The 25215-nt window shown below is 36.8% G+C and overlaps 7 protein-coding genes across 7 annotated transcripts; 4 read left to right on the top strand and 3 right to left on the bottom strand.

The window, feature by feature from the left end:
* Positions 1-1447: 1447 nt before the first annotated feature.
* PHYBLDRAFT_62303 (secreted cell wall surface anchor family protein) lies at positions 1448-3854 on the top strand (the record flags this gene model as incomplete). The annotated part of the gene is made up of 10 exons (XM_018440952.1): positions 1448-1614; positions 1688-1713; positions 1803-1925; positions 2024-2191; positions 2345-2413; positions 2512-2569; positions 2665-2848; positions 2913-3056; positions 3153-3647; positions 3711-3854. 10 exons carry the CDS (start codon positions 1448-1450, stop codon positions 3852-3854), a joined length of 1578 nt encoding a protein of 525 aa, XP_018296972.1.
* Positions 3855-4372: 518 nt separating this feature from the next.
* On the top strand, positions 4373-6048 carry PHYBLDRAFT_185395 (hypothetical protein). Its single transcript, XM_018439071.1, has one exon. It carries the CDS (start codon positions 4520-4522, stop codon positions 5918-5920), a length of 1401 nt encoding a protein of 466 aa, XP_018296971.1. The 5' UTR covers positions 4373-4519; the 3' UTR covers positions 5921-6048.
* A 358-nt stretch (positions 6049-6406) lies between these two features.
* PHYBLDRAFT_164027 (hypothetical protein) lies at positions 6407-7562 on the top strand (the record flags this gene model as incomplete). Its single annotated transcript, XM_018434923.1, has 5 exons — positions 6407-6582; positions 6726-6774; positions 6908-7232; positions 7322-7354; positions 7540-7562. 5 exons carry the CDS (start codon positions 6407-6409, stop codon positions 7560-7562), a joined length of 606 nt encoding a protein of 201 aa, XP_018296970.1.
* A 601-nt stretch (positions 7563-8163) lies between these two features.
* On the bottom strand, positions 8164-9032 carry PHYBLDRAFT_164026 (hypothetical protein; the record flags this gene model as incomplete). The annotated part of the gene is made up of 2 exons (XM_018434922.1): positions 8164-8465; positions 8585-9032. The coding sequence occupies 2 exons, from the start codon at positions 9030-9032 to the stop codon at positions 8164-8166; spliced, it is 750 nt and encodes a 249-aa protein (XP_018296969.1).
* A 7278-nt stretch (positions 9033-16310) lies between these two features.
* On the bottom strand, positions 16311-20121 carry PHYBLDRAFT_185393 (hypothetical protein; the record flags this gene model as incomplete). Its single annotated transcript, XM_018439070.1, has 3 exons — positions 16311-17409; positions 17444-17920; positions 19421-20121. 3 exons carry the CDS (start codon positions 20119-20121, stop codon positions 16458-16460), a joined length of 2130 nt encoding a protein of 709 aa, XP_018296968.1. The 3' UTR covers positions 16311-16457.
* Positions 20122-20252: 131 nt separating this feature from the next.
* On the bottom strand, positions 20253-21572 carry PHYBLDRAFT_164023 (CCHC-type zinc finger transcription factor; the record flags this gene model as incomplete). The annotated part of the gene is made up of 1 exon (XM_018434921.1): positions 20253-21572. One exon carries the CDS (start codon positions 21570-21572, stop codon positions 20253-20255), a length of 1320 nt encoding a protein of 439 aa, XP_018296967.1.
* A 352-nt stretch (positions 21573-21924) lies between these two features.
* On the top strand, positions 21925-23058 carry PHYBLDRAFT_62310 (hypothetical protein; the record flags this gene model as incomplete). The annotated part of the gene is made up of 5 exons (XM_018440953.1): positions 21925-21969; positions 22043-22130; positions 22392-22530; positions 22695-22713; positions 22906-23058. The coding sequence occupies 5 exons, from the start codon at positions 21925-21927 to the stop codon at positions 23056-23058; spliced, it is 444 nt and encodes a 147-aa protein (XP_018296966.1).
* Between the last annotated feature and the right edge of the window lie 2157 nt (positions 23059-25215).

The following is a 25215-nucleotide window of genomic DNA, read 5'->3' as shown; positions in this document are numbered from 1 at the left end:
AATACGAAAAGAAATGTCAAATTCAAATGAAAGTTGGTTCATAGACACACAATTCATGATTTTCTCTGTAAGAAGAAAAATAAACTCTGTCAATAGGGTTTCTGTGTCTTTTACTGCTGAGCCTGTCCTTCCGTTGCACTTCCTTCCTTTCTAAATAGCCCGCTCTGTCATACTGACGTGGAGAATATTTTGCAGCACCTTTGTCTTTATCTTTCTTTAGATTGTAATAGCATTGATTACGGCTCTTATAATCTTGTATATAAATTGAATAGAGTAAGAAGAAAGAGAGAGAGAGATTGTTTCCTGTTTGTTTTTTATTTCATATTTCTTGTTAAATGGCGTGATTTTGTGTTGATCGCCAATTTTACTACTACTACTATTATTATTATTATTATTATTACTTGTATTTCTACTTGATATCAACTACAAATAAGATTTTGCTTTTTCTATTTGTTCCCAAACTACATACATATTTATATTTTATATATATAAAAACATCACCCCACAAAATACCACGATCGATTCATTTTCAAAAATAATATAAAATAAAATAAAGCAAGCCACACTGTGGCGTAAACGTAATTCATTTACATTATATATTTATTTTAGTTACTTGTAAAAAATACCTGCTGTGTATTAGATAACAAACCAGAATAAAGGACTTTTATTATCATTTATAATATATATATATATATAGCTATAGCTATAAAAACATTTCTTCCTTTTCATTGGCTTCTTCTTCTGATAGGTTCACTGTCTTTAGCAATAATAATAACTAGTCTAATAAGCTTTCGACTTTTTTTTATATTTTTTTTAAAAATTATTTTTCTTGTTCATTTCGTGCTGTTGCTTATTATCATTATTATCATTGAGCACCAATACCGATTGACTCTGTGGACCATTATATTCTCATACCAATACATACATATACAAAAGAGTTCTGTCTATGCCTTGTGTGGATTAGACAATAGAGTTAATTTATTTATTTATTTGCTTTAGTTAGTACATTAGCTTGGCTAAATGAATTGGCTTGGTTCAGTTTGAAATTTGAATAAAATTCTCCATGCACCTCTAGAACAATATATAGATATATGTAAACCCTGGTTTAGGGTTGTACATCAAGAGAGCCAGACAGACACATAAGTACAGGTACAAGCACAAGCACAGTTATAAGCATAGGCACAGGCATAGGCATAGGCATGGGCACAGATACAGATACAGATACATACACCTGAGAATTTCTAAAATATTTATAGATTTTAATAGTAAAAAAGAAAAGGAAAGTCGAATTGTACATTTATATAGATGTATACGAACTAATTTTATAATTTTTTTTTTTAAAAAAAAAGTAATAGTGAATAAATAGTCTTCAATTGATCGCCGTATTAACCAATTCCTTTATTCTCTTTCTCATCATTAAAATCACATTACATTACATTACATTAGAATGAAACTCTTTGGTGTCTTTCTGTCTGCTGTTCTGGTAGTCAGTCTTGCCAATGCCTTTCCTTCAGAGCCTTCTACTTGCGATCTACTCGCAATCTCAACCTACCAAGAAAACACAAAAGCCAACCCCAATATCCAAGCTCTCATTGACGATGCAGTTGACAAAGGGTACCAGATATATACAAATATCAATAGAAAACAAAACAAAAACAAAAAAGACATCTTAATGTATTCTCTATAGGCGTTCTGTTGTAAAGATGGGATCAGGTAAGGACAAAGAGATATTCTTTAGTTATTTATATTCAATAATATACCCTTTTTTTTCACTCACCTTAAAATGTATGTACTTTTCAAAGGCCAATGGATCCTTCCTTCAGATTATCCCATCGTCTTACCTCCAGGTGTGTCTCTTTCAGGAGATCCAAAAAATCCAACCGTCCTAACTGTCATTGACAAAAACACTACTGGCACTATCCTTGGTGAGTTTTAGTATTTTCTTTGTTTTCTTTTACTGATGCCTCTTTACATTATTTTTTGGCTTTGATCTTGATTTTAATTATATATACTGATGTGTTAGTACCTGCATTAAATCGTGGTTGGACAATAAAGGGTCTGATTCTGGATAACGTGAACATCTTGATTGATCCTCATGAAAACGATGATGAAACAAGTATCCTTGGCAATATATTTATTAATGGTGGCCGTGGGTCAATTGTATCCAACTATGGAGAACAGCTTTATGTTGGTGAGTGATAAAGAAAAAAAAACCAAACAGCAAGAGTACCATTACTATATTTTTTTTTTACCCCTTGGTTTGTTTCAAAAAGTATCGATTTTGTTGATAAAGTGCACAAATGTACCTAACGATAACCTTTTTTTTTCTCGGTTATTTGCACAGATGGAAATGTCTTTTTACGTGACAGGAGTCATGCTGGAACACACTTAATCCCAAACTACAATACAACAAGTAAGTCCTTGTATATCAATAGCTTGGTAGATTTTATTACTGGTATTATTCTATTCAATTTTATATATATATATATATAACTTTTTTTTTTGAATTAGATACCGGTGTACTTTTCCAAACCCAAAAGAATAGTGTAATTTCAAACAACATTTTTGGGTAAATATTTTTATTCTTATTTTCATTTATTTCGAAAGTACAATATAATATAAAGTTATTTTGATGTATACTCAACCCTTAATAAATATACACAGCATGGATCTTCGACAAGTAGATAATCTGTCACCTTGGGTTTCTTCTCAGCTCCAGGCTACTCTTAATAAGCTCAAATTTTACACTCAATGTCTTGGAAGAAACCTTGATGACCAGCAGGGTTATTTAGCATCGGCAGTTCAGCTATACTCTACCAATGATATTACCATAAAGGAAAATGTGATGGTAAGAAATACATACATATATATATATATATGTATATATATTTAACTAAACAGTTCAATTATAGAATGCTACATTTCCAGACATTGAAATGACCGAACAGGACCACGGTGTGAGCATTGTGGGCAGTAACCAGACATACATCTACCAGAATTTTATTGCTGGTTGGCAATTGGGTGATTTTGGTGGAGCAATGAGATTCACGTCTGCTGTAAGTACAAACAAAACATACAAAAAAAATATGTTCTCTTGATGATAATACCATATTGTCTCTTTTATTGAATCTAACCTTTATTCGGTTTACAAGGTCGATGGCTATGTTGTCTCCAATTATCTTGCCAATACAGCTGTGATGTTGTACGCAGCTGTCCATGCTGACTTTATGCAAGTTAGTAACATGGTTGTAGCAGACAACTTTCTGTACCGCTTTATGGATCCCCAACGAGATCTGAATTCACCTGTCTATGGCTGGCTCTATGAAGGAATCACATTCTTTGACTTTTACACTGCCCGCAACAACTATACCATCCGGCCTCCAATCTGGAACAGCAGTGTGCCTATCTCACCCTGGGGCTGGAATATCGAGATTACCCACAACAAGTTTGCTGCCACAGCTGATCTGGATCCCAACGTGATTAGTTTGGGTAACCTTGATCTCAAAGAAGCCTCGGTCGACACTACAAACTGCTACGTAACCCGGCCACTTGATCCCAAGGCGAGTGTGCCAGGACAAGTACCTGTGCTTTGGCGCCAGACCTATCTCTTGGACCGTCACGGTCTCAACGGCGCTCGAATCCCTATGGTAAATACCAATAGAGATCAAGCCTCCTTAATATTTATATTCATTGTTATATTTCTGTTTTAGGATCTATATGTTCGTCCAGAAGAGGACCTAGACAATGCAGTTCCAGCTCACCTTCGAAACCTCTCCATTCCTCCTTTCTGGAGAGCATTTACTCTCAAGAACAATACCCAGCCCATGATGGATCCTTCCACCCCATGTATCTGAAAATAAAATAAAATAATAAAAAAAAGGGGGTAGTCAGATAGAAGGGGGGTAGGAAATGAAATGGAATGGGGTAGGGAAATAGATAAAGTCAGGCTGAGATGGCTCATTATATACATTTATATATATATATATATATATGTGTGTGTGTGTGTGTGTGTGTGTCTGTACCTACTTCTCTTTTTTCCTTTTCTTTATTGTGCATGTCATATTTGCTCGTGAATTTATGCCAAATACTTTATTACGTTACTTTATTCATTTACTCTTCCTTGTACCCTTTTGATTTCTATATACAATAAATAATTATACTAATAATTTATATTATATAATATAATACAATATTATTGAAAGAAGAAAATCAATCCAAAAACAATAGAAATGACAACCTATTTTCATATGACAATAAGAAAAAAAAAGGAAGAGTGCGTCAGTTGTTATGGTAATCGTGGCGGAGAAATAATTTATACACAAAAAAGAAAAAGGATAACGTCTTTATCTGTCCTGGCTTTACCTTTATATAATACATATATACACAAATATATACAGATCTATATAAATATATACATATATTCATTATCACCTACTCTTTTGTTTTATATATATATATATATATATTTACTGTTATTGCTTTGAATGCATCTCAGAGCATTACTTCTTTAAACATCATAATGTCGCTTAACATTGTCCCACCAGAAATCCTTGTTGAGATTCTCCGCTTCTTAGATCCCTCATCGGTGTATTCTTTTAGCTTGGTTAACAAGTACTTATCAGCAACAGCTACTCCCCTATTATGGCATTCACCCATACTCCACCATGAAGATCAGTTTACCCAATTTCTTTCGTCACTGGCAATGACTACCAAACAACTAGGACACCACGTGCGTGAATTGAATCTAGACACCCCACACTGTCCCACCGATGAAGAAGTCTTGTTTCTTATTGAGCGAATGCCTCACCTTGAGAGTTTCTCTTCCGCAGATTCGCATCAACTTACGAATTCCAGTCTTGGCAGATTAAGTCATTACTGCCCCGACCTTCAGGAACTCTCACTCTGTTCAGCAGGAATATCTTATCGAGCAATGCACCACCTCGGTCAATGCAAGAGTCTCAGGTCCTTGTCACTGAAAAACTGCGAAGAACTGGTGCCCATCAGTCTGCTGCCGCTTGCAGACTGCCCGCTTGAATATTTGGATCTGTCGGGGTGTAAGTGGCTCAATGCAGAAGACACTGCCTATGATGTGCGTGCGTTCACAAAACTCAAGGTGCTGGGCCTGATGTGCTGCCAAGGCGTTACGACCGAATTTATCCAGTGTCTGGCTCAATATCCCAACCCTGAACTGACAGTGTTTTCTATCACTGGCTGTGATATAAGCGACGACGGGATCGTGTCGTTTGTGAAAGCCCATCCAAACCTCGAACACCTCACCCTCATGGACTGCACCATCACAGACACATCGCTGTTTGCTATCCAGACCCACCTTCCGGTCCTGCACTACCTCGAAATTTCATACTGCAATCGGATTACAAAGAGCGGTGTTCGTCATATGATACGTAACATGCCTTGTCTGGACCTCATCGGCCTCAAGAACTGTAACATCAAGCTCAGGGATTTCCCAGAGGTCGAGTCGTCTCCAAACGTCTATTGGGCAAGTGGGATCCATGTAGATCGGTTCACGGTTTATGAACTCGAACTGGTTCGCAAAGCAGAGTCTCAACCCCCAACACCAGAAACAGATAGTGGTGATAATACTGATATTGAGACTGAGACTGATATTGATGTTGATGTTGACGACGAAATTAATATCAGCTACCCTCATTTTCATTCACTGATCATTTTCCCACAGCAACCACTAGTTCTCCAACAGCGAGCACTACTTTTAGCACACCACCAACAACAGCAGCAACAACAGCAGCAACAATCTCAAACACAATCTCAACATCACTTCCGCCCTCGATCTGAACCTGAACCTGAACCTGAACAAGTCCACATTGAAGAGCCTTATTCAGAACTAGCAGAAAACATACATGAGAATTATTCTTACATTCAAGATTATCTCAACACACTCTAGACAAATCTTCTGATATTATTTATACCATTCCAATCACATTGACCATATCTTTCTTTTTCTTTTTCTTGCTTCTTTGCCTTTTCCACACAAACACTCACATTTCATTAAACAAGCCCAAACTTAAACCCAAGTAATCAACTTCTGTAGAGATGTATATACACGCAAATACGCGTATAAATATATGGATATATAGGTATAGATATATTATACATATGCGACAAGAAGACAAAGAAGATGAAGAAGGAAAAGGGAAAAGAAATTAATGCTTGAATGACGTGCATAATATCTGCGGAGTATAGAGAGGTTTAATCCAGCGTCTGCCCATTCACTTACTTACTTTACCTTTAACGCCCTAAGATTATTGTTTGTTATCATTGCTATTATTATTATTATTTTCTCTTTCTCTCTCACTTTTTTATATACATTTATATATATATAAATACTTACATACTTTTGATTGATTCCAAGAGCTCTAGAGGTGTCTTTATGTTTCGTTCTCTTGTCTTTAAATCTCCTAGAGGAACGCAGTCTCTTGGGACTCAAAAGAACGGTCTTCCATTTTTTGATGCAGACCAATTTTCAAATTTGTTGATAAAAGAAGGTTTCTCGCCTGCCCAATCTCGCACTGTGATTCACGCTTTGGATGATGTGGTGAATGAGAGGTACTTTCTTTCTTTTTCGTTTTCTTTGTCTTGGTGTTTTTTTTTCTCTTAAGAAAAAACCGAAATAAAGGGAAAGAGTAATAATGGATATTAGTATTAACTTTGGAATTCTAATATTCTTTTTTATATATACATGTATTTAGTATAATTACTACTTCGAGTGACCTGGTTACCAAAGATGACCAACAAAAGGTAAAAAGAGAAAAAAAGTAAAAATAGAAAAAGAAAGAAAGGAAGGAAAAGAAAAGGAATCCATGATGAATGAGTTGTAAAGAATTAGAATGCTAATTACTATAAATGATAATAAAAATTAATAATATATTAGACAATTCAGGGATTTAAGCAGAATTTCAGTCGGCTCAAGTCCGAGATTCAGCAAAAGGAACGTCGTGATGTAGATGAAATCAAGACGATGAATGACCAACTCAAGAGCGAGATAGCCAAGTTGCGCAAATCGCTCCAACAGGAGATTGTACGCAGTCAGGCGGGTGTTCGACTAGACTTGAATCTTGAAAAGGGTCGAATTCGGGATGAATCGATCAACCAGCACAAACGACTTGAAAAAACCGATCAAAAGATGGAAGAAGAAATAAAGGCCCTACGAGGTCAAATGAGAGGTATCAAACTCCAAATTCTACAGTATTTAATGGGTAAGTTTTATATTATTATTACTTTTTTAATTTTATAAGCAAGTTAAATAATACCATGTATTCTTGTATTCTTTTCTCTCTCTCTTTAGGTACCATTACTGGAGGAGGTACATTAGTATTAGGTAAGATAAAGAAAAAGGAATCAAATGAGTATTGGGTTGGTCATTATTGTTTTCTCTTGGTGGAATTGATTGATATTAATTTATGATATTTTGGATACAAAACCTCTTTTTTTCAATCGATCCCATATCTCTCTCTCGCTCTCTCTCTCTCTCTATTATTTTTTTGTATATATGTGTGGGTACAGGCTATATTCACTTTGCAAGCTGAGAAATGGCCAAAAGAGAGAAAGATAGAAAAGGAAACTTTAAATTATGGATCCCGGCTAATCCAGTCAATCAATCAATCAGTCAGTCGGTTGGTCAGTTGGTCAGTTGGTCGGTTGGTCGGTCAACCAGCCAGCCAGCTAGTTACAAGAAGAAAGCATCTTAAAAATCGAAATCCCATTGTATTCCTTGTCTTTATTTAGTTAATATCCATCACATATACCACCTCTTTTTTTTTTTTTTTGTAAATGCCTCCTATTTTTCCCTCTAATTGATGGTGCATTTCAAATAGAATTCCAAATTGAGAAAACTTGTCTCGTTTGAGCTTAAAAAGAAATATCTCTACATCTTTGGAATTGTATGAATATCGTTATACCTGTGTGTTGCCAAGTTACTGTTTAAATAAATAATTAAATAATAATATCAAATAGAAAAAAAAATATTGTATACCAAGAAAAAAACAGATTATTTTATTTTATTATATCCTATACAATAAAACACAATGTAATACATCATTGTTTTCAATATAAAAATTTAAATATATGTCCTTATTAGGAGAGGAGAGGTTTCTTATAGCTAATCTATAGCTACTCTTTACTTGTTCTTTAAAATATTAATGACAGTATGGCAGAAATAAGCAATGAAAGCCCAGTAAGTAGAGATACACTTCTTGTTTCCTGAGCATCACTACTAGGCGCCAAAGAAAAGTTTCCATAAGTTCCTACACCTGGCATAACAAATGCACACATAGCCTGAGGAGGTTTGTTGTTTCTATAGTTCAAAATTCCTACAATAATTCGACCGTTTAATCCCACCACACCAAATCTTGGTGTGAGAGATACACCTTTGATAGTTTCTTGCGTTACAAGTAACCGCTTTTGTGTAGTGTAAGAAGCAAGGTCACCATCTAGGGACACATACACAAGAAAATAATAATAATCAATTTAGAATAATAGTTATTTGTTTGTCTGTCTGTTTTTTTTATACATATATTTTACAGATAATATAGATATAGAGATACTTTACTGTATGAAGAGAATCTTCCATCGTGACAACCTGTGCTGACACCAATTCCAGCAGTACATGTTTTGTTGACCAAGGTATGATAACAGGCTCTCGTGGGCTCCAGGCAGCCTTCACAAGTCAGCTGTGAGTTGACGCACTTGAATTTTTTTGAAAACAATGTATCATCAGGAATCAGCGTAAATGCTAAACAGGCACCATCTGACAATTGTGAATCAAAATAATAGGAGAAATCAACTGCGGAATCTCCAGCCTGTTGTATAATAAGCGAGGCGGTATCCCCTCCTTTGAATGGGAAGTAGACCGCTGCTGCCGTAGGATCAGGTTTAGCCAGCAGATTTTTGTTTTCTGGATAGTAAAGACTTGAAGTCGAATCATGATTTGTATCTGTAGCAATTGCAAAAATAAAATAATGTAGGAATAAACACAAAAACGCTGCAAGTCGAAACATGGTTTGTATAGTAAAGATATTGGAAATTCAAGTCGTGTGTCTACATATATATATATACATATTACAAGCATTTATTAAAGGTTTATTGTACTATTCGGTTTTCTTTATTTCTTCCCTATTAAAGAGGATAAAACAAGATGACCTTCTTTTGTTTTTTTGAAAGCAAACAGGTTAGATAATACACCCAAATTGCATTGTTTTCTTAGCTTTATCATTATCACTATCACTGACATTGTAAGAAAGGCACTTTTCTTGCGATATATTATATTTGTAGCCTATTATTTAAACACAACAATCTATAGCAGTAGAAGAAAAAGTAAAGTAAAATAGATATTGGTTTATTTAATGACATCTACAATGATTTTGTCTTGAGTATTTCCTCCATTCACTTCAAGGGACCATACCACTTTGTATTGTATATCTTGTTATTTTGAAGCTCTTTGAATTTATTGCTCTTGCTGAACCTTGTCTAATTTATCGAATATACAATATTATCTATTACTATGCCTTTCTTTATTGTACTTATGAAAATCAAAAACTAACCAACAGCAAAAAATTAGTATAACAATTTCCTCTAATTACACAATAGACCTATTCTCTCTTTATCTATCATATACCTTTATTTTATGTATTCCTTAGTATATCAATAATCAACAAAACTGTATCAAAAAATGAGCAATGTTGGTATTTATTGATTGATAGTAGTGTATTTTTATGTGTATATATTTATATATGTATGTATATTTTTTTATAATAAAGAAGTTATTGTTTCTTTAAGAAAGAGTCAAGTCTATCTGACTTTGTTAAATCCAATGCCTGATATTTCTTTGCTTTGATAACTTCATTGTCATCAACGTAGATAAACAATTGTCGCCTTTCTTTCTCGTGGGATGCTAACTTTGTCATCCATTCAGCAGTGGCAAGTTTTGCATTCTTATATGTCTATGGTAAATATCATGAATAACATATACAGAGAGAGAGAGAGAAAGAGAGATGATTTATAGATTAATACTTACAACTCCAGGCCAAATCCGAAGAAACTTGATATTTTCCATCGTGTTGTGCATTCCCAACATAGTCTTGGCTTCAAGTGATTGCCTAGTATGTATATATTATCAGTATGCGTGTGTTTATGCTAAACCACAAATAGTGTACATTACTTTTTGTCTGGGTGTGCCTTACACACGTCTTCAATTATGTCAATTATGTCATCCTGGAAAACTACCTCTATATTTCTGAGAGGATTCTCTCCATTGAACTTTACATATTTACTCATTAGAAAGATGGCACATGTACATGCAGGAAACTGCTTTCCCACCCTCGTCATACGGCCTGTAGTAATAAATTATATTAATATTTTACCTGTTTTGCAAACTTCACAATCTTAGAAATCAATAGCGGGTCTTTGGCAAGATTAACAGCATCAGTTGTTATATAACCGCCTATATCATAGAGTAAAAGACATGTTTGTTCATTCATTTTTGTTTTGGGGTTTTTTTTAAGAAAGAAAGAAAAGAAAAGGTATGAATTATTTTTACTCTTTTCTTTGCATTTTTTATGCTTATTACCTGTATCCCTCGGAAATATGGGTAAGACTGGAGGAACATCTTTTGCAACATCACCAGGAGCACCAAACTCGTACATGTTGATGGCTGATTTTTTATATCTTCGAAATTCGGGTTGTGGAGTAAGAAGATGACGATCAATCTACAATATATTAGATGTGTAATTTAAGTAGCTACTCGTGCGTACACACAAACACACGCGCATAGTTGTATTCAACCACGTACCAGAACAATTGACGCGGGACCTTTAGTAGTTATCTTGATTTTCGAGTATGCTTCTTTAAGCAATTTTGCATAAACAGATTCTCCAATAATCTGAATTTTCTCTCCTCTGTGGATCTTTTCACTCAACTAAATCAAGAATAAATTATTTATCACATCAAATAAATAAAATAAGAAACTTGTATGCATTTACTGAACACTAATTAGATATCACTTACCTCAGAAGGAAAGTTGAGCAAATAGAATACTCTTTGAAGATCAGCAGTCTTCATATCTATGATAGGACATCCTTTAAATCTGGTCATTATTTCTGTTGAAGGACGTTCTGGTACACCCCCCAAATAAACTGCACAAATCCCGAATTTATCTGACGGGAATCCAAGTGATTTTGCAAGATCAGAAGAACATGGCAGTAAAATCAAAATCTCCTTCTTAGAAGTCTCAGGAAATATCATCAGTCCCTAAAAGAAAGAAAGAAAGAAAGAAAGACCGCATTAGTAATTAGGATGACTTTTTATTTGTAAAGACAAAAAAAAAAGAACTTTATTATTGTTGTTGTTGTTGTTTTTTACCAGTTTTCCAGTTTCCATAAACGTTCTCATTTTACCAAGTGCAACAGTGTTTGCAGTTGTGGTAACCGAGAACATTGGGACTTTTTCATCATTTATGGTTTTTTGGATTGTGTCAAAAGATACGGTTCGCTTCACCTTTAGACCATTTGACTTGGTCTCAAGTTCGCATTGCTTAATAAACGATCTGAAATAACGGTTATTAGCATATATCACCAATTAACAAAAATACAATGTTTGAATCCAGAGTATACTTGTATGTGAATATATATTTTTTGTTTGTTTGTCTGTGTACCTAATGTCATTATCGTCTTTCAAAGTTCCCATAATTGAAGATATATTAAACGTTCCAAACCCTGACTTTGGGGTTGTTATAAGACCCTCCCATTGATAAGTTGCGGTCAGTTTCTGTGGAGGTGGTTGAGGAGATGTTACGGCCTCCGGTGTGGTTTGTGGAGGGTTTCCTTGAGGGGTCTGTTTTTGAGAGGTTGCTGAGTGAGATGTAGATGATAACCGTGATTGCTCAGGTTGACTCTGTGTGTTCCATTTTCCTTTTTGATAGGCTGTTGGGTGAGATTGATTGGGTGCGTTCCAATTGAACGGCCGGGTTTCTGCTTGACGAGAAGATTCGGGTCGTTGCAGTGCTTTGTTGTAATCTGCTCGGCTATCGTATTCTACTATTTTAGACCCACCAGTGGCATTATCGGATCGACCATAATCAGATCTAATGGGTTTTGTTGGTATACTTTGCCAAGATTGGCGATTGCTTGAAGCCGATATTTTTAGCTCTGGTGCAGCAGTTTGACCTTCTACTGGTCGAATTTAATTTACACGATTTCTAAATAGTTTGACAGATTTGCTCTTTTCTTTTTTTTTTTTTACCTGAACGAGGATACTTTTTATCTAGATCCAAGTGGGATTTTGCTATAGTAATTATCATAAATATTATTATTAGATATATGCATATACGTGCGTGAGTATCTTAATATATAGATATACAAAAAATATAGCAATTCTTACATTGAGTTGATGTGTATTTTGATCCAGTTGATATCTGAGGATCATATGCAGTAGTAGCGGACTTTGAAGGGAATTTGCTACTTGTTGGACTGGATGAAGATGATATTCCAGGTCTGTTGGGTACACCTTGGATCTTGTTGAAAAGATCATCCAATAAATTATCGTTTTTGGGTAGTTGGGCTTGTATTATTATTATTATTATTATTATTATTATAATTATTATTTTGCGGAAAAAAGTTTTGTTTGTTTGTTTGTTTTTGCAAAAGAAATTGTCAAAAGAAGTTTCGATTTGTAAAGAAGTCTAAATATCTAACCTATTTTTTGAGGCCTCTTTAGGATTCCAAATTGACTTTTGTGTGGCTCTTCTCGGTCAATAAGGGTCGATTTGTTCCCAGATGCATTTTTTGGTTTAGTAGGAGATACGGGTTTTACTAAAGGCGCTGTCGGAGCTGATTTGACCCGATGTGCATGAGATTGTATATGAGTTTGTTCACTGGATACTACTAAAGATGCTGTCTACAGTAACAAATGAAGTCCAAAGAATAACATATATATTTTGTTGTTGTTTATCTGTAAGTCTCATATATTTAATGTAGATGGCTTTATTTTTTATTTTCTCCCTCACCTTCAAAGTAGGTGACGATGTTCCTTGTTTTGAAGTTTGATGTGGTTTAGCAGGTGTATTAATACTACTACTACTACTACTATTGTCTCTAGCATATTTTTCTTTAAATTGTTTAAAGAGCTCAGGGCAGTTAAGATTATCTTCTGGCTCCCAGCTGTTCTGACTATTATCCGATCTTGTAGTAAGTACGGTGTCACAAGGTAGAATTTATGATGTGAACTCTGTTGAAAGAAATAAATGACATCATTTGGTTAATGACAAGGCCAATGTCATTATTGATTGTGGATGCACTGACCACCTATCATCGTAATTCTTCCATTTGATCAAGTATTCTGTGTAAGGTCCGGTATTTCTCTGATCTAATATGTTCTCAACTTCAAAATAGCAAGCGCTATCGTCTTTATCCATAGTTAAATACTAAAGAGTAATAAAGGTCAACCGAGATTGCACCAACGCGTAAAGTTACAAAAGAAAAATACGCGTAAGGTTGAAAAAGCACGCGTAAAGTTGTACGTCACTTGTGACTGTGTCCACTTCTTTAAAGGCAAAACAGGTTCAATTACACAGAAGGTGTTCATAGAAGGAATGTCTGAACGGCGAAAGAACGGTTGTCTTTACATTATTTTTTATCAAGTATATAACTCGTAATTTTAAAACAAGAGAATTTACGAAGATTTTACTATGTTTCTTAGACGACCGAATATATACATGCGCTTTTCTTTTAAAAAAAAAAATAACATGCTCATTAGTGATTCTTTTTCTTACAGCCCTTAATTCGTCCCTCATCATTTGTCATGGAAATCAATAGTGATTCTTAATCACATCATTTCTCTTTCTTCTTTAGTCTCGTTTAATTAAATCAAATGTGAATTTCGGCAAATAATTAATCATGTATCGTTCCTCAAAATATTCCAGAAGCTTCATGTAGCCAGTCGTATCCAGATTCATTAAAGCTCATTTAAGCACATTCATGTCAAGGTCGTATATATATGCTTTATGACTAAATTCCTTTATGTGGTCCCGTATATAATGCTGTTGTCTCTCTTTCTTTCTTTTAATAAATGATTGGATCGATAATAAAACGACAACTCGGAGTACTGTTGCTTGGTTATATTTCATAATATACCTTGGACTCCTTCAAAACCTTATTTTCATTATCTGTGTTCTCGTTACTTTTTGGTGAGACAAGAAATGCAATACTTCCGATCCAAATACATCTACACACTGCAACTAAGAGTGTTATACTATATCGAACTCTTAGTTAAAGGCAACTAGGTTTCTACTTTTTGTTAGGTTTTTTATTCTCACAACCTACTCTGTCTTTCCTTTTTTTTTCCTTTTAAAGATGTGAAGCAATACTCGTAGTTAGATAATAAACCTTTATTATGCTTCCAAATATATTTATATAATCCCTGAAATCGTTTGATGCCAATCATTCTTCCTATTCTGTAAATATCTTTAACTACTTTTACTTTCCACAAGCCTATGCTTGTAGTAGTTTTACATTATTACCAAAAAAAAAAGTATGTTTTCATATATATTTGTAGCTGAGTCTTGGCAAAAGATCATCCAATTCTGACTACTGCTCTTTGTAACTATATATATATAAGAACAACTAAGCCTTTGATATGTTGTGTATTTGTTTTTTGTTTTGGTTTTGTGATGATAAAATTTATGAGATCAAATACAACAATAACAAAATAGTATGCCAAAGATAATGTGACTATAACTCGATTTGAAAAAAAAGTAAAAGTTCGTTACATTTTGAGAAAAAACGATCTTGTATAAACTTCAATTCTAGACCTTTCATTTCATTTTATATTAAACTGCAAATTTACTATATAATGTATTGATTATGATTCAATAGAGCCTATTTTTCTATATATTTAAAAAGTTGGAATATAAGCACGTAACCTAGGCTCTGCCTTTAAATTCTCTGCAAATCTTCTTATCATTTTACAACCACATCACTTAAAGTCTACTGTCCATTCAATAAACTGCTCGACTTATTTTTACACATTAATTGTAATATATAGTACCTAAACTTTTTGTAACGAAGAGTTACATAAAGCTTGAGGGGAGGGGGAAGCTCTACTTCCAAAAAAAATAAATTATTTATTAATTTATTCTTTATATAGCTCTATGAATTCATCACAAAAAAAATATATGTGTATGTGTGTCTGGGTAGATTTATGTGTCCCTGGCTGGATTTTTGAGTATCAGACGTGGCACAGTGGAGGTACAAATATTAAGAGAGGCAAATTGAATAGTAAGAAAAATAAAGTCTTTATCGATTGATATATAAGCAAATTATTCTATCCCTTAATAAACACCACTCTCAAAGTATCTACCTTTCCTAATATAAAGATACTGGCCCAAAATCAGTTCCGAGTACCTCGAATATTATTTTAATTTTCTTTAATAAATAACACTCTCACAGTATCTATTTTTTCTAATATTGAGATACTAATCCAAAATCAATCACAAATACCTTAATTGCAAGGCAGTATAATATTTAAATAGAATTATAATTGGAATAAGAGGATCAATTAATTGTTGGCAAATAGTAATAAAAAATAAAAGACTAATTGAAAACTTGTAAAAAAGCAAAAATAAAAATAAAATAAAATAAAATAATTAATTTGAATTTCAAATGTCAAGTATTTCTGGCAGATTGCAGGGCATTTTTGGAACTCAAACTGGCTAAGCTTTTTTTAGTAATTTAAAAACACCTGGGAGCGTAGCAATTTCGTGAGGCTAGCAGTTCTCGTACACAAAAAAAAATGCGACGGTGTTTGAAAATGATGTTTCTCCTAATGTCGTATAATCAAAAAAGCAAATTTTTCTCACTTCGGAATTAAAAGCTTACTTTAGAAAATATCTTACTAAACTGTCTATTTTTTATGTGCTACAAATAAAGTAGCAAAAAAAGTCGGCAACTGAAAATTAAATAATGGGATTTCACATATAATATTGCACTTTGATATGTGAGTATATCTGTTTTTTTTTAAATAAATAAAAAATACCTATATCAATTTATTTATTTTTGTCTTATATATAATGCAGAGAGCTAGTATACTTTTAAAAAGCGTAGTATTTGTTCTCTACTTAAATGCATTTACTATATATATTTGTGTGTTGACAACCCCTTAATACTCTCACTTGGATATGTCATAGAGGGTGTTGCCGTATGACAAAGTCTCCCCATTTTGTCACAACTTAATATAGTCCAAATAGAATAGGTCATACGTCTATAATAAAGAGTTATACTAAAGGTTTTTTTTTTTTGTAGGGAGCAATTAGAGCTCAGGTTTTTATTGTGAGGATCACTAGCTAAAAAAAAGGACGCACGTCACAAAATTTGTTTTTGGGTTTTTGATTTTTTTTTGAGGTGTATATGTAAGAAGGAAAACTAAAGGTAGAGCTAAGTAGCAAGAGAACAGGCAAGGTCATCAAGAGATTTTTCAGCCTTAAATATGGCAACCAAGCAGGAAGCGGTAGATAGGACGGTGGAAGATACAAAAGGTGTATTGTCGAACACCGTGGACCAATGATGTCGCCAGATCGCCAGAAGGGCACAGCTAAAGAGAGAGGCGGCGTGAATATCAGAGGGGCGGGTATAGGGGAAAGACAGGTTGTAAAATGCATCATGGAGTATAGGAAGAGTAGGATGAGATCCAAAGACATCTTGCCAGAATGTAGACCAAACGTCAATTTTGAGGGGGCAGGAGAAGAGGAAATGGTCGGGTGTGTCTGTAGAGGCTTCACAAATGGGGCAAGAGTCGGTGGGGAAGGGGCCAGGAAGTATGCGATGCAACAGGGAGCGGGATGACAATTTGTGGTGCAGACCTCGGTACCAGATGTTGCGGACATGGTGGTGTATAGGAAGGTTCCAAAAGATTCGCCATTGTGAGCTGGACAGTGTAGACGACAGGGGAGGAGAAACAGAAGAGGAACAAAGAGAACGATACATACGAGGTTTCAGCTTGGACCACGGTATTCCAGGTAAAAGGCCGCAAACAAAAGGGCTAGCATTGATTGATGAACCTGAACGGGAAGGAATGGAAGGGTTATTGAGCTGAAGGATATGAGAAGGGAGGAAAGCGCGAACAAGGAAAGGTTGTAGCAAGATGTCGCGAGAGTCAACTCTCTTGAAAAACTTGCGCAATATGAGCGGGTTGCGTGGGAAATCAGCCGGCGCTCGACGGCAGAGAACGTCGAAAGAAGGGTCAACAAGAAAGGCATCTTCAACGCGGAGGTGTTGCCAGGAGGGAGGGAAGGAGGTAGTGCTTGTGGCTGGTAGGCATACTGAGCGGAGGGGAAGTGCTAAACACGTAGCAATGTTGGGGGCAAGGGAGGAGAAGTCGTGCGGGAGCCTATCAATAGCAGAGAATATGTTGCGGAAGCAACCTGCAAGGCCAGTCAGATCGGGGGGGGCGAAGATCGTGGAAGAGAAGTGTCAATTGGGGGTCGGTGCCAGACGTATGATAACGTAAGAGAAAGGACAGCCAAGGAGGAACTAAGCCAGAGGTGGAGTGAGGAGAGAGACAGAGAGGACGTAACCAGCGCAGCTGAAGAGCACCTTGTTGTATAGAAGGATCTAATACTCCAAGGCCGCCAGAACGAAGAGGGAGACAAAGAGTGGACAGCTTAATGGGAGGAAACATTCGGTGCTGCAAGAACTGACCCATGACCGACTTCACTTTATCGAGAAACGACACAGGAACAGAGATCACGCGTAGGACATGCCAGAGACGGGAGAGAATGAGAGTATTGAGAACGGTGGCATGCCCCCGGATCGATAAGGATCGAGTGAGGTGTATGGCGCAGGAAGATTGTATGGTTGTTAACAATGAGGAACAAAAGGCATCGCGTTGGGCAATCGAACTGACAAGAGGGAAGCCAAGGTAGCGGAGGGAGTCAGGACAGGAACGGTCGTGCCAGGATGTTATTTGGTGGGCCTGTAGGAACGTGATCCAGTGAGGAAGTGGTTGTCCCGAAAGCGATATGGCCTCCGTCTTGGCCATGTTGATCTTGGCATTGGAGGCCCGAGAGTAAGTGGCAAGATGTGTGTGGAGGCGTGTGAAACATTCGGGTGTGGAGAGGAAAACAATGACATCGTCCGCATATGCAAGACATTTGACTGGAGGGGGGGCTGGAAGGATTGGCGAGATAGGTGGGAGAAACCCAGAAAATTCAGGGTCATGTTGGAGGCGGCGTAGAAGAGGCTCAAAGGCGAGATTGAAGAGAACGGGGGACAGAGGATCGCCCTGTCGGAGACCGCGGTGCTGAACAAGTTCTCGGGAGATATGACCGTTTACATTGACTCGTATTCGAGTAGAGAAGAATAGGTTGCAAATACAATCGACGAGAGAGGAAGGGAAACGGAAATGGCGCAGGACTTGTCGCAGGTACGAGGGGTGTACACGATCGTAAGCCTTTTCTTGATCCAAGAGCAAGCCAATACTGGTGGATTGAGTGAGCCGGGCCTGTTCCATAATGGTCTTGACGAGCATGCCATTGTCAGCAATGAACCTTCCCCTCACAAACCCGGTTTGATATTGAGACACAATTGAGCTGGCAGCAGGAATCATACGGGCATTGAGTAGTCGAGTAAAGACCTTTGCATCAGTGTTAATCAAGGCAATAGGTCGCCAGTTCTTCAAAGATGTAAGGTCTCCTTTCTTCGGTAGCAAGGAGAGACAAGTAGATTGCCAAGAGGCAGGAAAAACTCCAGCGGTGAGAGCGTCATTGTAAAGCTTTTCCAAGATATGAGCACACGCGGGATGGTCAAAAAGGAGACGAAGGATTTCATAGGGTATCCCGTCGGGACCGGGACTGCTGGCGGAAGGAGACCGCTGCGCACCTTCTCGTATGTCTACGATGGAAAAGGAGGAAGTGAGTTTGTTTACAAGAGCGTCAGAGAGAACAATATGAGTCGGAAGATTATGTAGAAGGTCGTCTACAGCGGTTTGCTCAATGTCATCGGGGGAATACAAATCTTCATAAAATGCAGCCGCGGAATCGGTCATGATAGAAGGCTGTGTCGAAAGGACGTTGGTGAAGGGGTGGCGTAGGCCAGAGATCGTCTTACGGACTTGTCGTGTTTCAATCGTACGTTTCAAGTAACCGGCAGAGGTCTCACCCTGTTCCCGCCAGTGTTTTCCAGCGCGCAATGCCTGTGTTTCTACCTTTTCGTGTTGTATGTCCTGAATCTGTCGTTCCACAAAAGGAAGCTGGAAGTTAATGGAGGGGTTGAGTCGGTACTTTTGTATCAGGTGCGCGCGCTTGCTCTGCAACTGGGCTTCTATCGTAGTGAGGTTGCGGCGAGGGCGACGGCAATAAGAGCGGATAAAATGGATGACATCGGTTTTGAGACTATCCCACTGTTCTTGAACAGATAGAGATGTTGGTAGAGAGTGGACGAGGGAATGAATGTGAGAGTCAAGCTGGAGACAGAAATGCTGGTTGTAGGACAGACGTGGGTTGGCACGCCATAGGCCTTTCCCCAAGACAGTGCCTGAATCAAAGAGAAAAGATGCGGAAACTAGGAAATGGTCTGACCATTGCGGATGAATATAATCCACGGAAGACGAAATGCGGTGGGAAAACATATCGGAAGAGGAGAATATATAGTCCAAGGTGGAGGACGTTGTGCCGCGATGGAAGGTAGGCATAGGGGTAGAATCAGGCATAGTGACGCAGTCAAAGAGGTGGTCAGAGAGGAATTGGAGCCACGTATGAGGTGCAAGTCGGGGCCGAGGTGAACGAGTGTGATAGGAGTGATTAAAATCTCCCAGCAGGATGAAGCGTGAAGGATGAGTGGGCAATAATAAAGAGTTAGCAAGCAGGGCAGATAGGAATTTATACCGTTGTCCAACTGTAGCTTGGGCATATACCACACAGATCTGAAAAGGGGAAAAATTATTGTTGGCATGCTCAACTGTAGCAGATATACATCGGCCACAGACAGAGGTTAAAGGGTTGACAATAGAAATCATAGGAGTTAGGCACACTAAACCACAATGTTGGGACCAAACTGAGGAAGTAGTCCTAAACTGCATATTGAATGTGTTCTGTATATCCATAGAGGAAGCATGAGTTTCTTGCAGGGCGAGTATATCGACATGCTGAGAGCGTAGGTGGCGTATAAATAATGAGCGTAAGGTGGGGTTGGCCAATTTGGCCAGGCCTCGACAGTTTATCGTGGAGATTTTAATCATAAAGTAAGAGCTGGATTTGGAGGATCTTGTCCACCATCATTTTCACCATCCATGGGATCATCTTCCATTTGAGCGAAATACTTGGCGACCTCATCGATGTCATCGTCGCTGTAGTATTCCTCATCGTCGCTTTTCTTCGTCTCTTCGTTACCAAGTTCGCCATCACTGGTCTTAACCAATTGGACGTTGTCATCCATGCCAGTACTAGCCGCTGCTTCTATCAGGAAGTCAGGATGGTTGGCGGGAAGAAAACCCGGAATGGCGCCCGGGGCCGCGCGTGGTTTAGAAAGGGATTCAGTAGCCAATGGAGGTAGGGGTATGTTCTGTGGGGCGTGCTGTGAGCCGTAGATTGTTTCAGAGGGTAGAAGACCATGATACATCTGAGCGGCTGGGGGTGCAGGGGCATGGGTTGGGGAGCGAGCAGTTTTGCGAGGGCGTTTTGATTCGGCTTCCTCGTTTCGTGGGCATTGATGGGCAAGGTGACCAACCTTACCACAGCGGAAGCAGGTGCGGGTTTCTTTGGGTCGCTTGGTGCAAGCTTCTTTCTCGTGACCCATCTCTTTACAGAAAGTACAATGAGTACCCATACGTGCCCAAGTGGCAAGGAAAGTTGTAGTTTCATTATACTTGATCTCATGTTCCAAGTGACGCAGATGAAGATCAGGATTAGGTGGGCGTAGCATATGGATGGTGCCTGTGCCGTCGGGGTAGTTATATTTCAAATTCAAGGATATTTCCTGAACCTGTCCGTATATAGCAAGGCAGCGGCGAAGATTCTCGGCAAGTTCATCAAAATCCGCATATCCGTGAAGAGGAAGTCGAGACACACGTAAGCGCAAGAGCTTAAACGTCGAAGGAATGGCAGGAGAAGCGAAGACAGTACGTCCATTAAAAGGAAAGCCAACTTGGCATGCGCGCGAGCATGCTTCTTGGTCTACTAGATGGAATTCGAAGGAGGTGCGGGAAGTACGAGAGGCATATGTGAGGCCGCGGCCAACACCCAATGGGAAAGCGGTGTTAAGAGCCTCAAAGAACAAAGGACGGAGAGGGTTTCCCTCAGCAGGGACCTCGTAGAAAACAGAAAATGGAGAGGAGCCTTCTTTCCATATGCGTGGAGCGCCATTACCAGCGATGGAGCCGATGATGCGAGATGTACAAGAATTGTCTACAGACTTAACAGCCGCAGCTACGTAAGATGGAGACAATGGTGGTGAGCCAGTTGGTGTAGATGGAGTGTTGAGTGATGGCGTGGGTGAGCCAGGAGGTGGTGAGGGGTCCCTTGGTAGGGGTGGCGGAGTCTTAGCGGGAAGAGCCATGAGTTATACTAAAGGAGAAAGCCGAATATTCAAGGCGTTCAAAAAGACAGTCCTTAAATTTGTGGCACATAATATATATATCACTAAGATTTCCCTCAGTATACGTTTATCTTTTTATCTATTTACAAACATGAGAGACAACAATCAGCTCATCGGCTTCAACTAAATGGAATCCATTATGAAATTTCGTAAAAATAGTCTTAAGGCTACATGTGATGCCTTCAAATAAGAATAAGATGCAGATGATGTAGATGATTAAGTACTTGAAGACTTCAACAAAAACGCCTCACCCAAGCGCATATAGACACATACCGGCTATTAAAAAAAGCGTGAGCCCCTATAAGCAAACGATATGTGGACGGACACAAACACCTATTTCAGTTATATAGTTTCTGCAGTAAATATTTTTGATACCCAAATCCTCGAATTAAATTTCAAGCAACTAATATGCTGTTAACTATTACTATTAGGATAATATAGATGAGTTCGAAGAGAAGGTCGAGAGAAAGGCTCTTGTAAAAGGCCACAGAATTATATCCCAATTCATCAAGAAAATATGTAAAATTATGTATGCATAATATCATCAGGATCATTTCAATAATAAGCTAGTTTTTTTATTTGGATTAGGGTCAATGTGTTTGAAAAAAGGCTTTTGATCTCAAGATCAGAGGTGGTATACAATACCAATATGAATTTTCCTTGCATAGAAGTCATGCTGGACATGATGAGAAAGAATAAAAAAAAAACCCTCATATTTTATTCCTGGTGAAGATGAGCTGGCTACAATGACACTGTAACTTAAAAATTTGGGGTTTAAAGATAAAAGGCGTATCTATAATGCCGGTAGAGCTATTAGTCTCGGGGAGCTTGAAGATCTAGAAATTCTTGTTGTGGAAACAGCCGTTGTTTTTGGTCTAGGCGATCATACCAAAGCTGTTTTCAACAACTCAAAGGGCACGTTTCCGTTGCTAGCATGCTGAAGACTGCAGCCCACCAGCACAGATATGAACCTGTTGACAGGTTTAGAAAACTCAAATTCTATCTCGTGCAGCCAAGTGGTAGGCAATATTACAAGCAACATTTTATTTATTAGTACTAATGAAATTGTTTTGCGACAACTAGGAAGGTGTATCCTGCTATGGTACAGGCAGTGATACAAGAACAGTCTGTACAACTTTGTCCGAGAGAAAAATATCTTAGTAGGGAACGACTTTGAAAAAGAGAGAAATACATTGAATTCTTGGTCAACTTATTCTTGATCTTAAAGGTATATTTCTAATCCTAAACGATTGATAAGATTAAAAATAATAATAAGCTTAATTTAATTATTTAGGCCCGTCTGGAAGAGACAATAGACTTCGTTGCTGCCTTAAAGACCCAACATGAAGAGGAGAAGCTGTATGACAGCGAGAACGATGATTTTGTAACTTTATCGGATATTATATGTCCTACAATTTTCAAATTTAGTCTTAATACTCACAAATAAAGGTTTTCAAGTGAGTATTTTCAAAGCTCACCTGGGTAATTACAGCTGGTGTGGCCAGATTAAAAGTTCAAAATATCAAGCCGTATCAATAGAAGGTGTAAAAAAAAATTGAACCAAAATAAAGTTCAAAAAGAATTTCAAACGACTATATAGTTATTATTCTTACATTATTACTTTGATGGAAAAGAAGAATATAACTTTGATAGAATACATGTGTCGTAGGATTTAAGGGCTAAAACCCCCCGAAATAATAGACTTTTACATATTGAAAGAGATGATACTATGCGCACTTGATTTTTTTTAAAAAAAAAGAGTGAAAACAACCATATATTTATCTGATTGTCTTTGTGTATTTTGATCTTACTTTGAACTTTTTAGTATATCCACATCATATGTATTTTAACTAAATTTGACCTTTTTTCTTTTGAAAAAAAAAAAAAGGTGCGGTCAGTTATAAGTTAATCTGATCGACTAAGTTAATTCTAAACTTTTTTAACTTTTTAGTCTGTCCACACACTATGTGTCTTCCGCTCCAAATCAAGTAGTTAAATTGAGCTCTTAAAACTAATTTTCACTGCCATATTACCGCGCTTACCAGTAAGTGAGATGCAAATATACAAGCTTGTTACTATGTGCTACATATAAAGTTATACAGACATTCATAAATAAAAGAAACATACTATTCTGAAAAATGATCACAGGTGTGTCTAATATATATACTCTACACTCCATCTTGATAAGAGTCCGCGTATCATTATTTGCTTAATTATTGTTGTATAATACTTATATATATGAATATCTTGATTTTTTAAATACAACACTATGGAAAATTAGCGGTGGCTCTGTTGGTGATTTTGGAAAACTCCTATAGTACTTTCTAAAATTACCACCAGAACCACCTCTTATTTTGTCATAGTGTAAGGTGAACATTTGCTGAAGCTAATTAATTCCTGTTAACCTCAATATATTGGTGTATTTGCTATTATATATTACCTATAACCTAGTATTAAGCGTGTAAAATATTTTATATTGCTAGAATCTCCGTTAAAAATATATTGTTTTTGGTTATATGTAATTCTATGGTATATACCTCATGTGGGACTTGATTACAACAGGCTTGTACTTTGGTTTACCAAAAGTATAATTAGATTTATCGAAATACAATATATTATCCACTTCAAAACATGTTTTTTTAAAACAAATTATCAAACTTATATAATAATCTATGCGTGAATATCATCAATGGTATACTGTGTATCTAAAGCAAAAAAAAGATAATCTTTTAAAAATACACTTGCGTTATTTCTGCAAAGATAAAAAATTAATAGTTAATTTGTAAAGTTGTAGTATTCTGATTACCAGGCAATATACTTTGTATATGGAATATGTTTGGTACTCTACAGTAGCTGTATTGCGTGAAGTTATTACAGTCTTTTGATTATATTGAAGTATATGTTCTTTTCACTCATACTACTAATATCTTTTGGATTTTGACGCTGAATTGTTATCTTTATTTGAATACCGTCTCCACTATATATTTGATAACTTGATAAATTTAAAGATAAAATCTGGCTGAACAAGACGCGTAAATATATAGTATCTTGACTCTAAGCAACTAAAATAATGATACTGTATACCATTATCGGCCCCGTAAATATTTTCTTTGGCTGCTTAAAGCTGCAGAATGGTGTATTATATACTTATATATGTAAATATTATACCTACCAACCAACTTTAAAAATATTCTTGACAATATTCATCTGGAATAGTGTTTGTCTAACATTTTTGTGAGAAAAGAAAAGAAGATATAAGCTAGAGTATAAAAAGCTCGCTCTTAAAAGGCAAATATATATTTTTATATTAATATTTTTTCCGAGAACCGCGTATATTGGCCTCAGAGTTGAATTACTTGCAGCTGTTTTGGGTCTATAAGTCTAAAGTATTTGGGGGTTTATGTTTATAAGCCAATTATTACAAAAAATGAATATTCAGTGGGAGTATTACTCATGTATACTACACAGTTTCAGATTAACAGAGTATCTAAATGCCTGTACCATATCATGTTATTGAACTCTATTCTTATTATATTTTATAAACGGGGCAATTTTAGATATTCTCGAATGTGCAGCTGCTTTATTATATTTATTAATAGCGATT

The sequence above is a fragment of the Phycomyces blakesleeanus genome (genome assembly GCF_001638985.1).
Source record: "Phycomyces blakesleeanus NRRL 1555(-) unplaced genomic scaffold PHYBLscaffold_3, whole genome shotgun sequence".
NCBI classification, from domain to species: Eukaryota; Fungi; Mucoromycota; class Mucoromycetes; order Mucorales; family Phycomycetaceae; genus Phycomyces; species Phycomyces blakesleeanus.
Note: the sequence above shows the minus strand (reverse complement) of the source record. Positions and strands in the feature narration are given on the sequence as shown.

Excerpts from the sequence above, each read along its gene's own strand:
- PHYBLDRAFT_185395 (XM_018439071.1), top strand. The coding sequence starts at position 4,520 with ATGTCGCTTAACATTGTCCCACCAGAAATCCTTGTTGAGATTCTCCGC.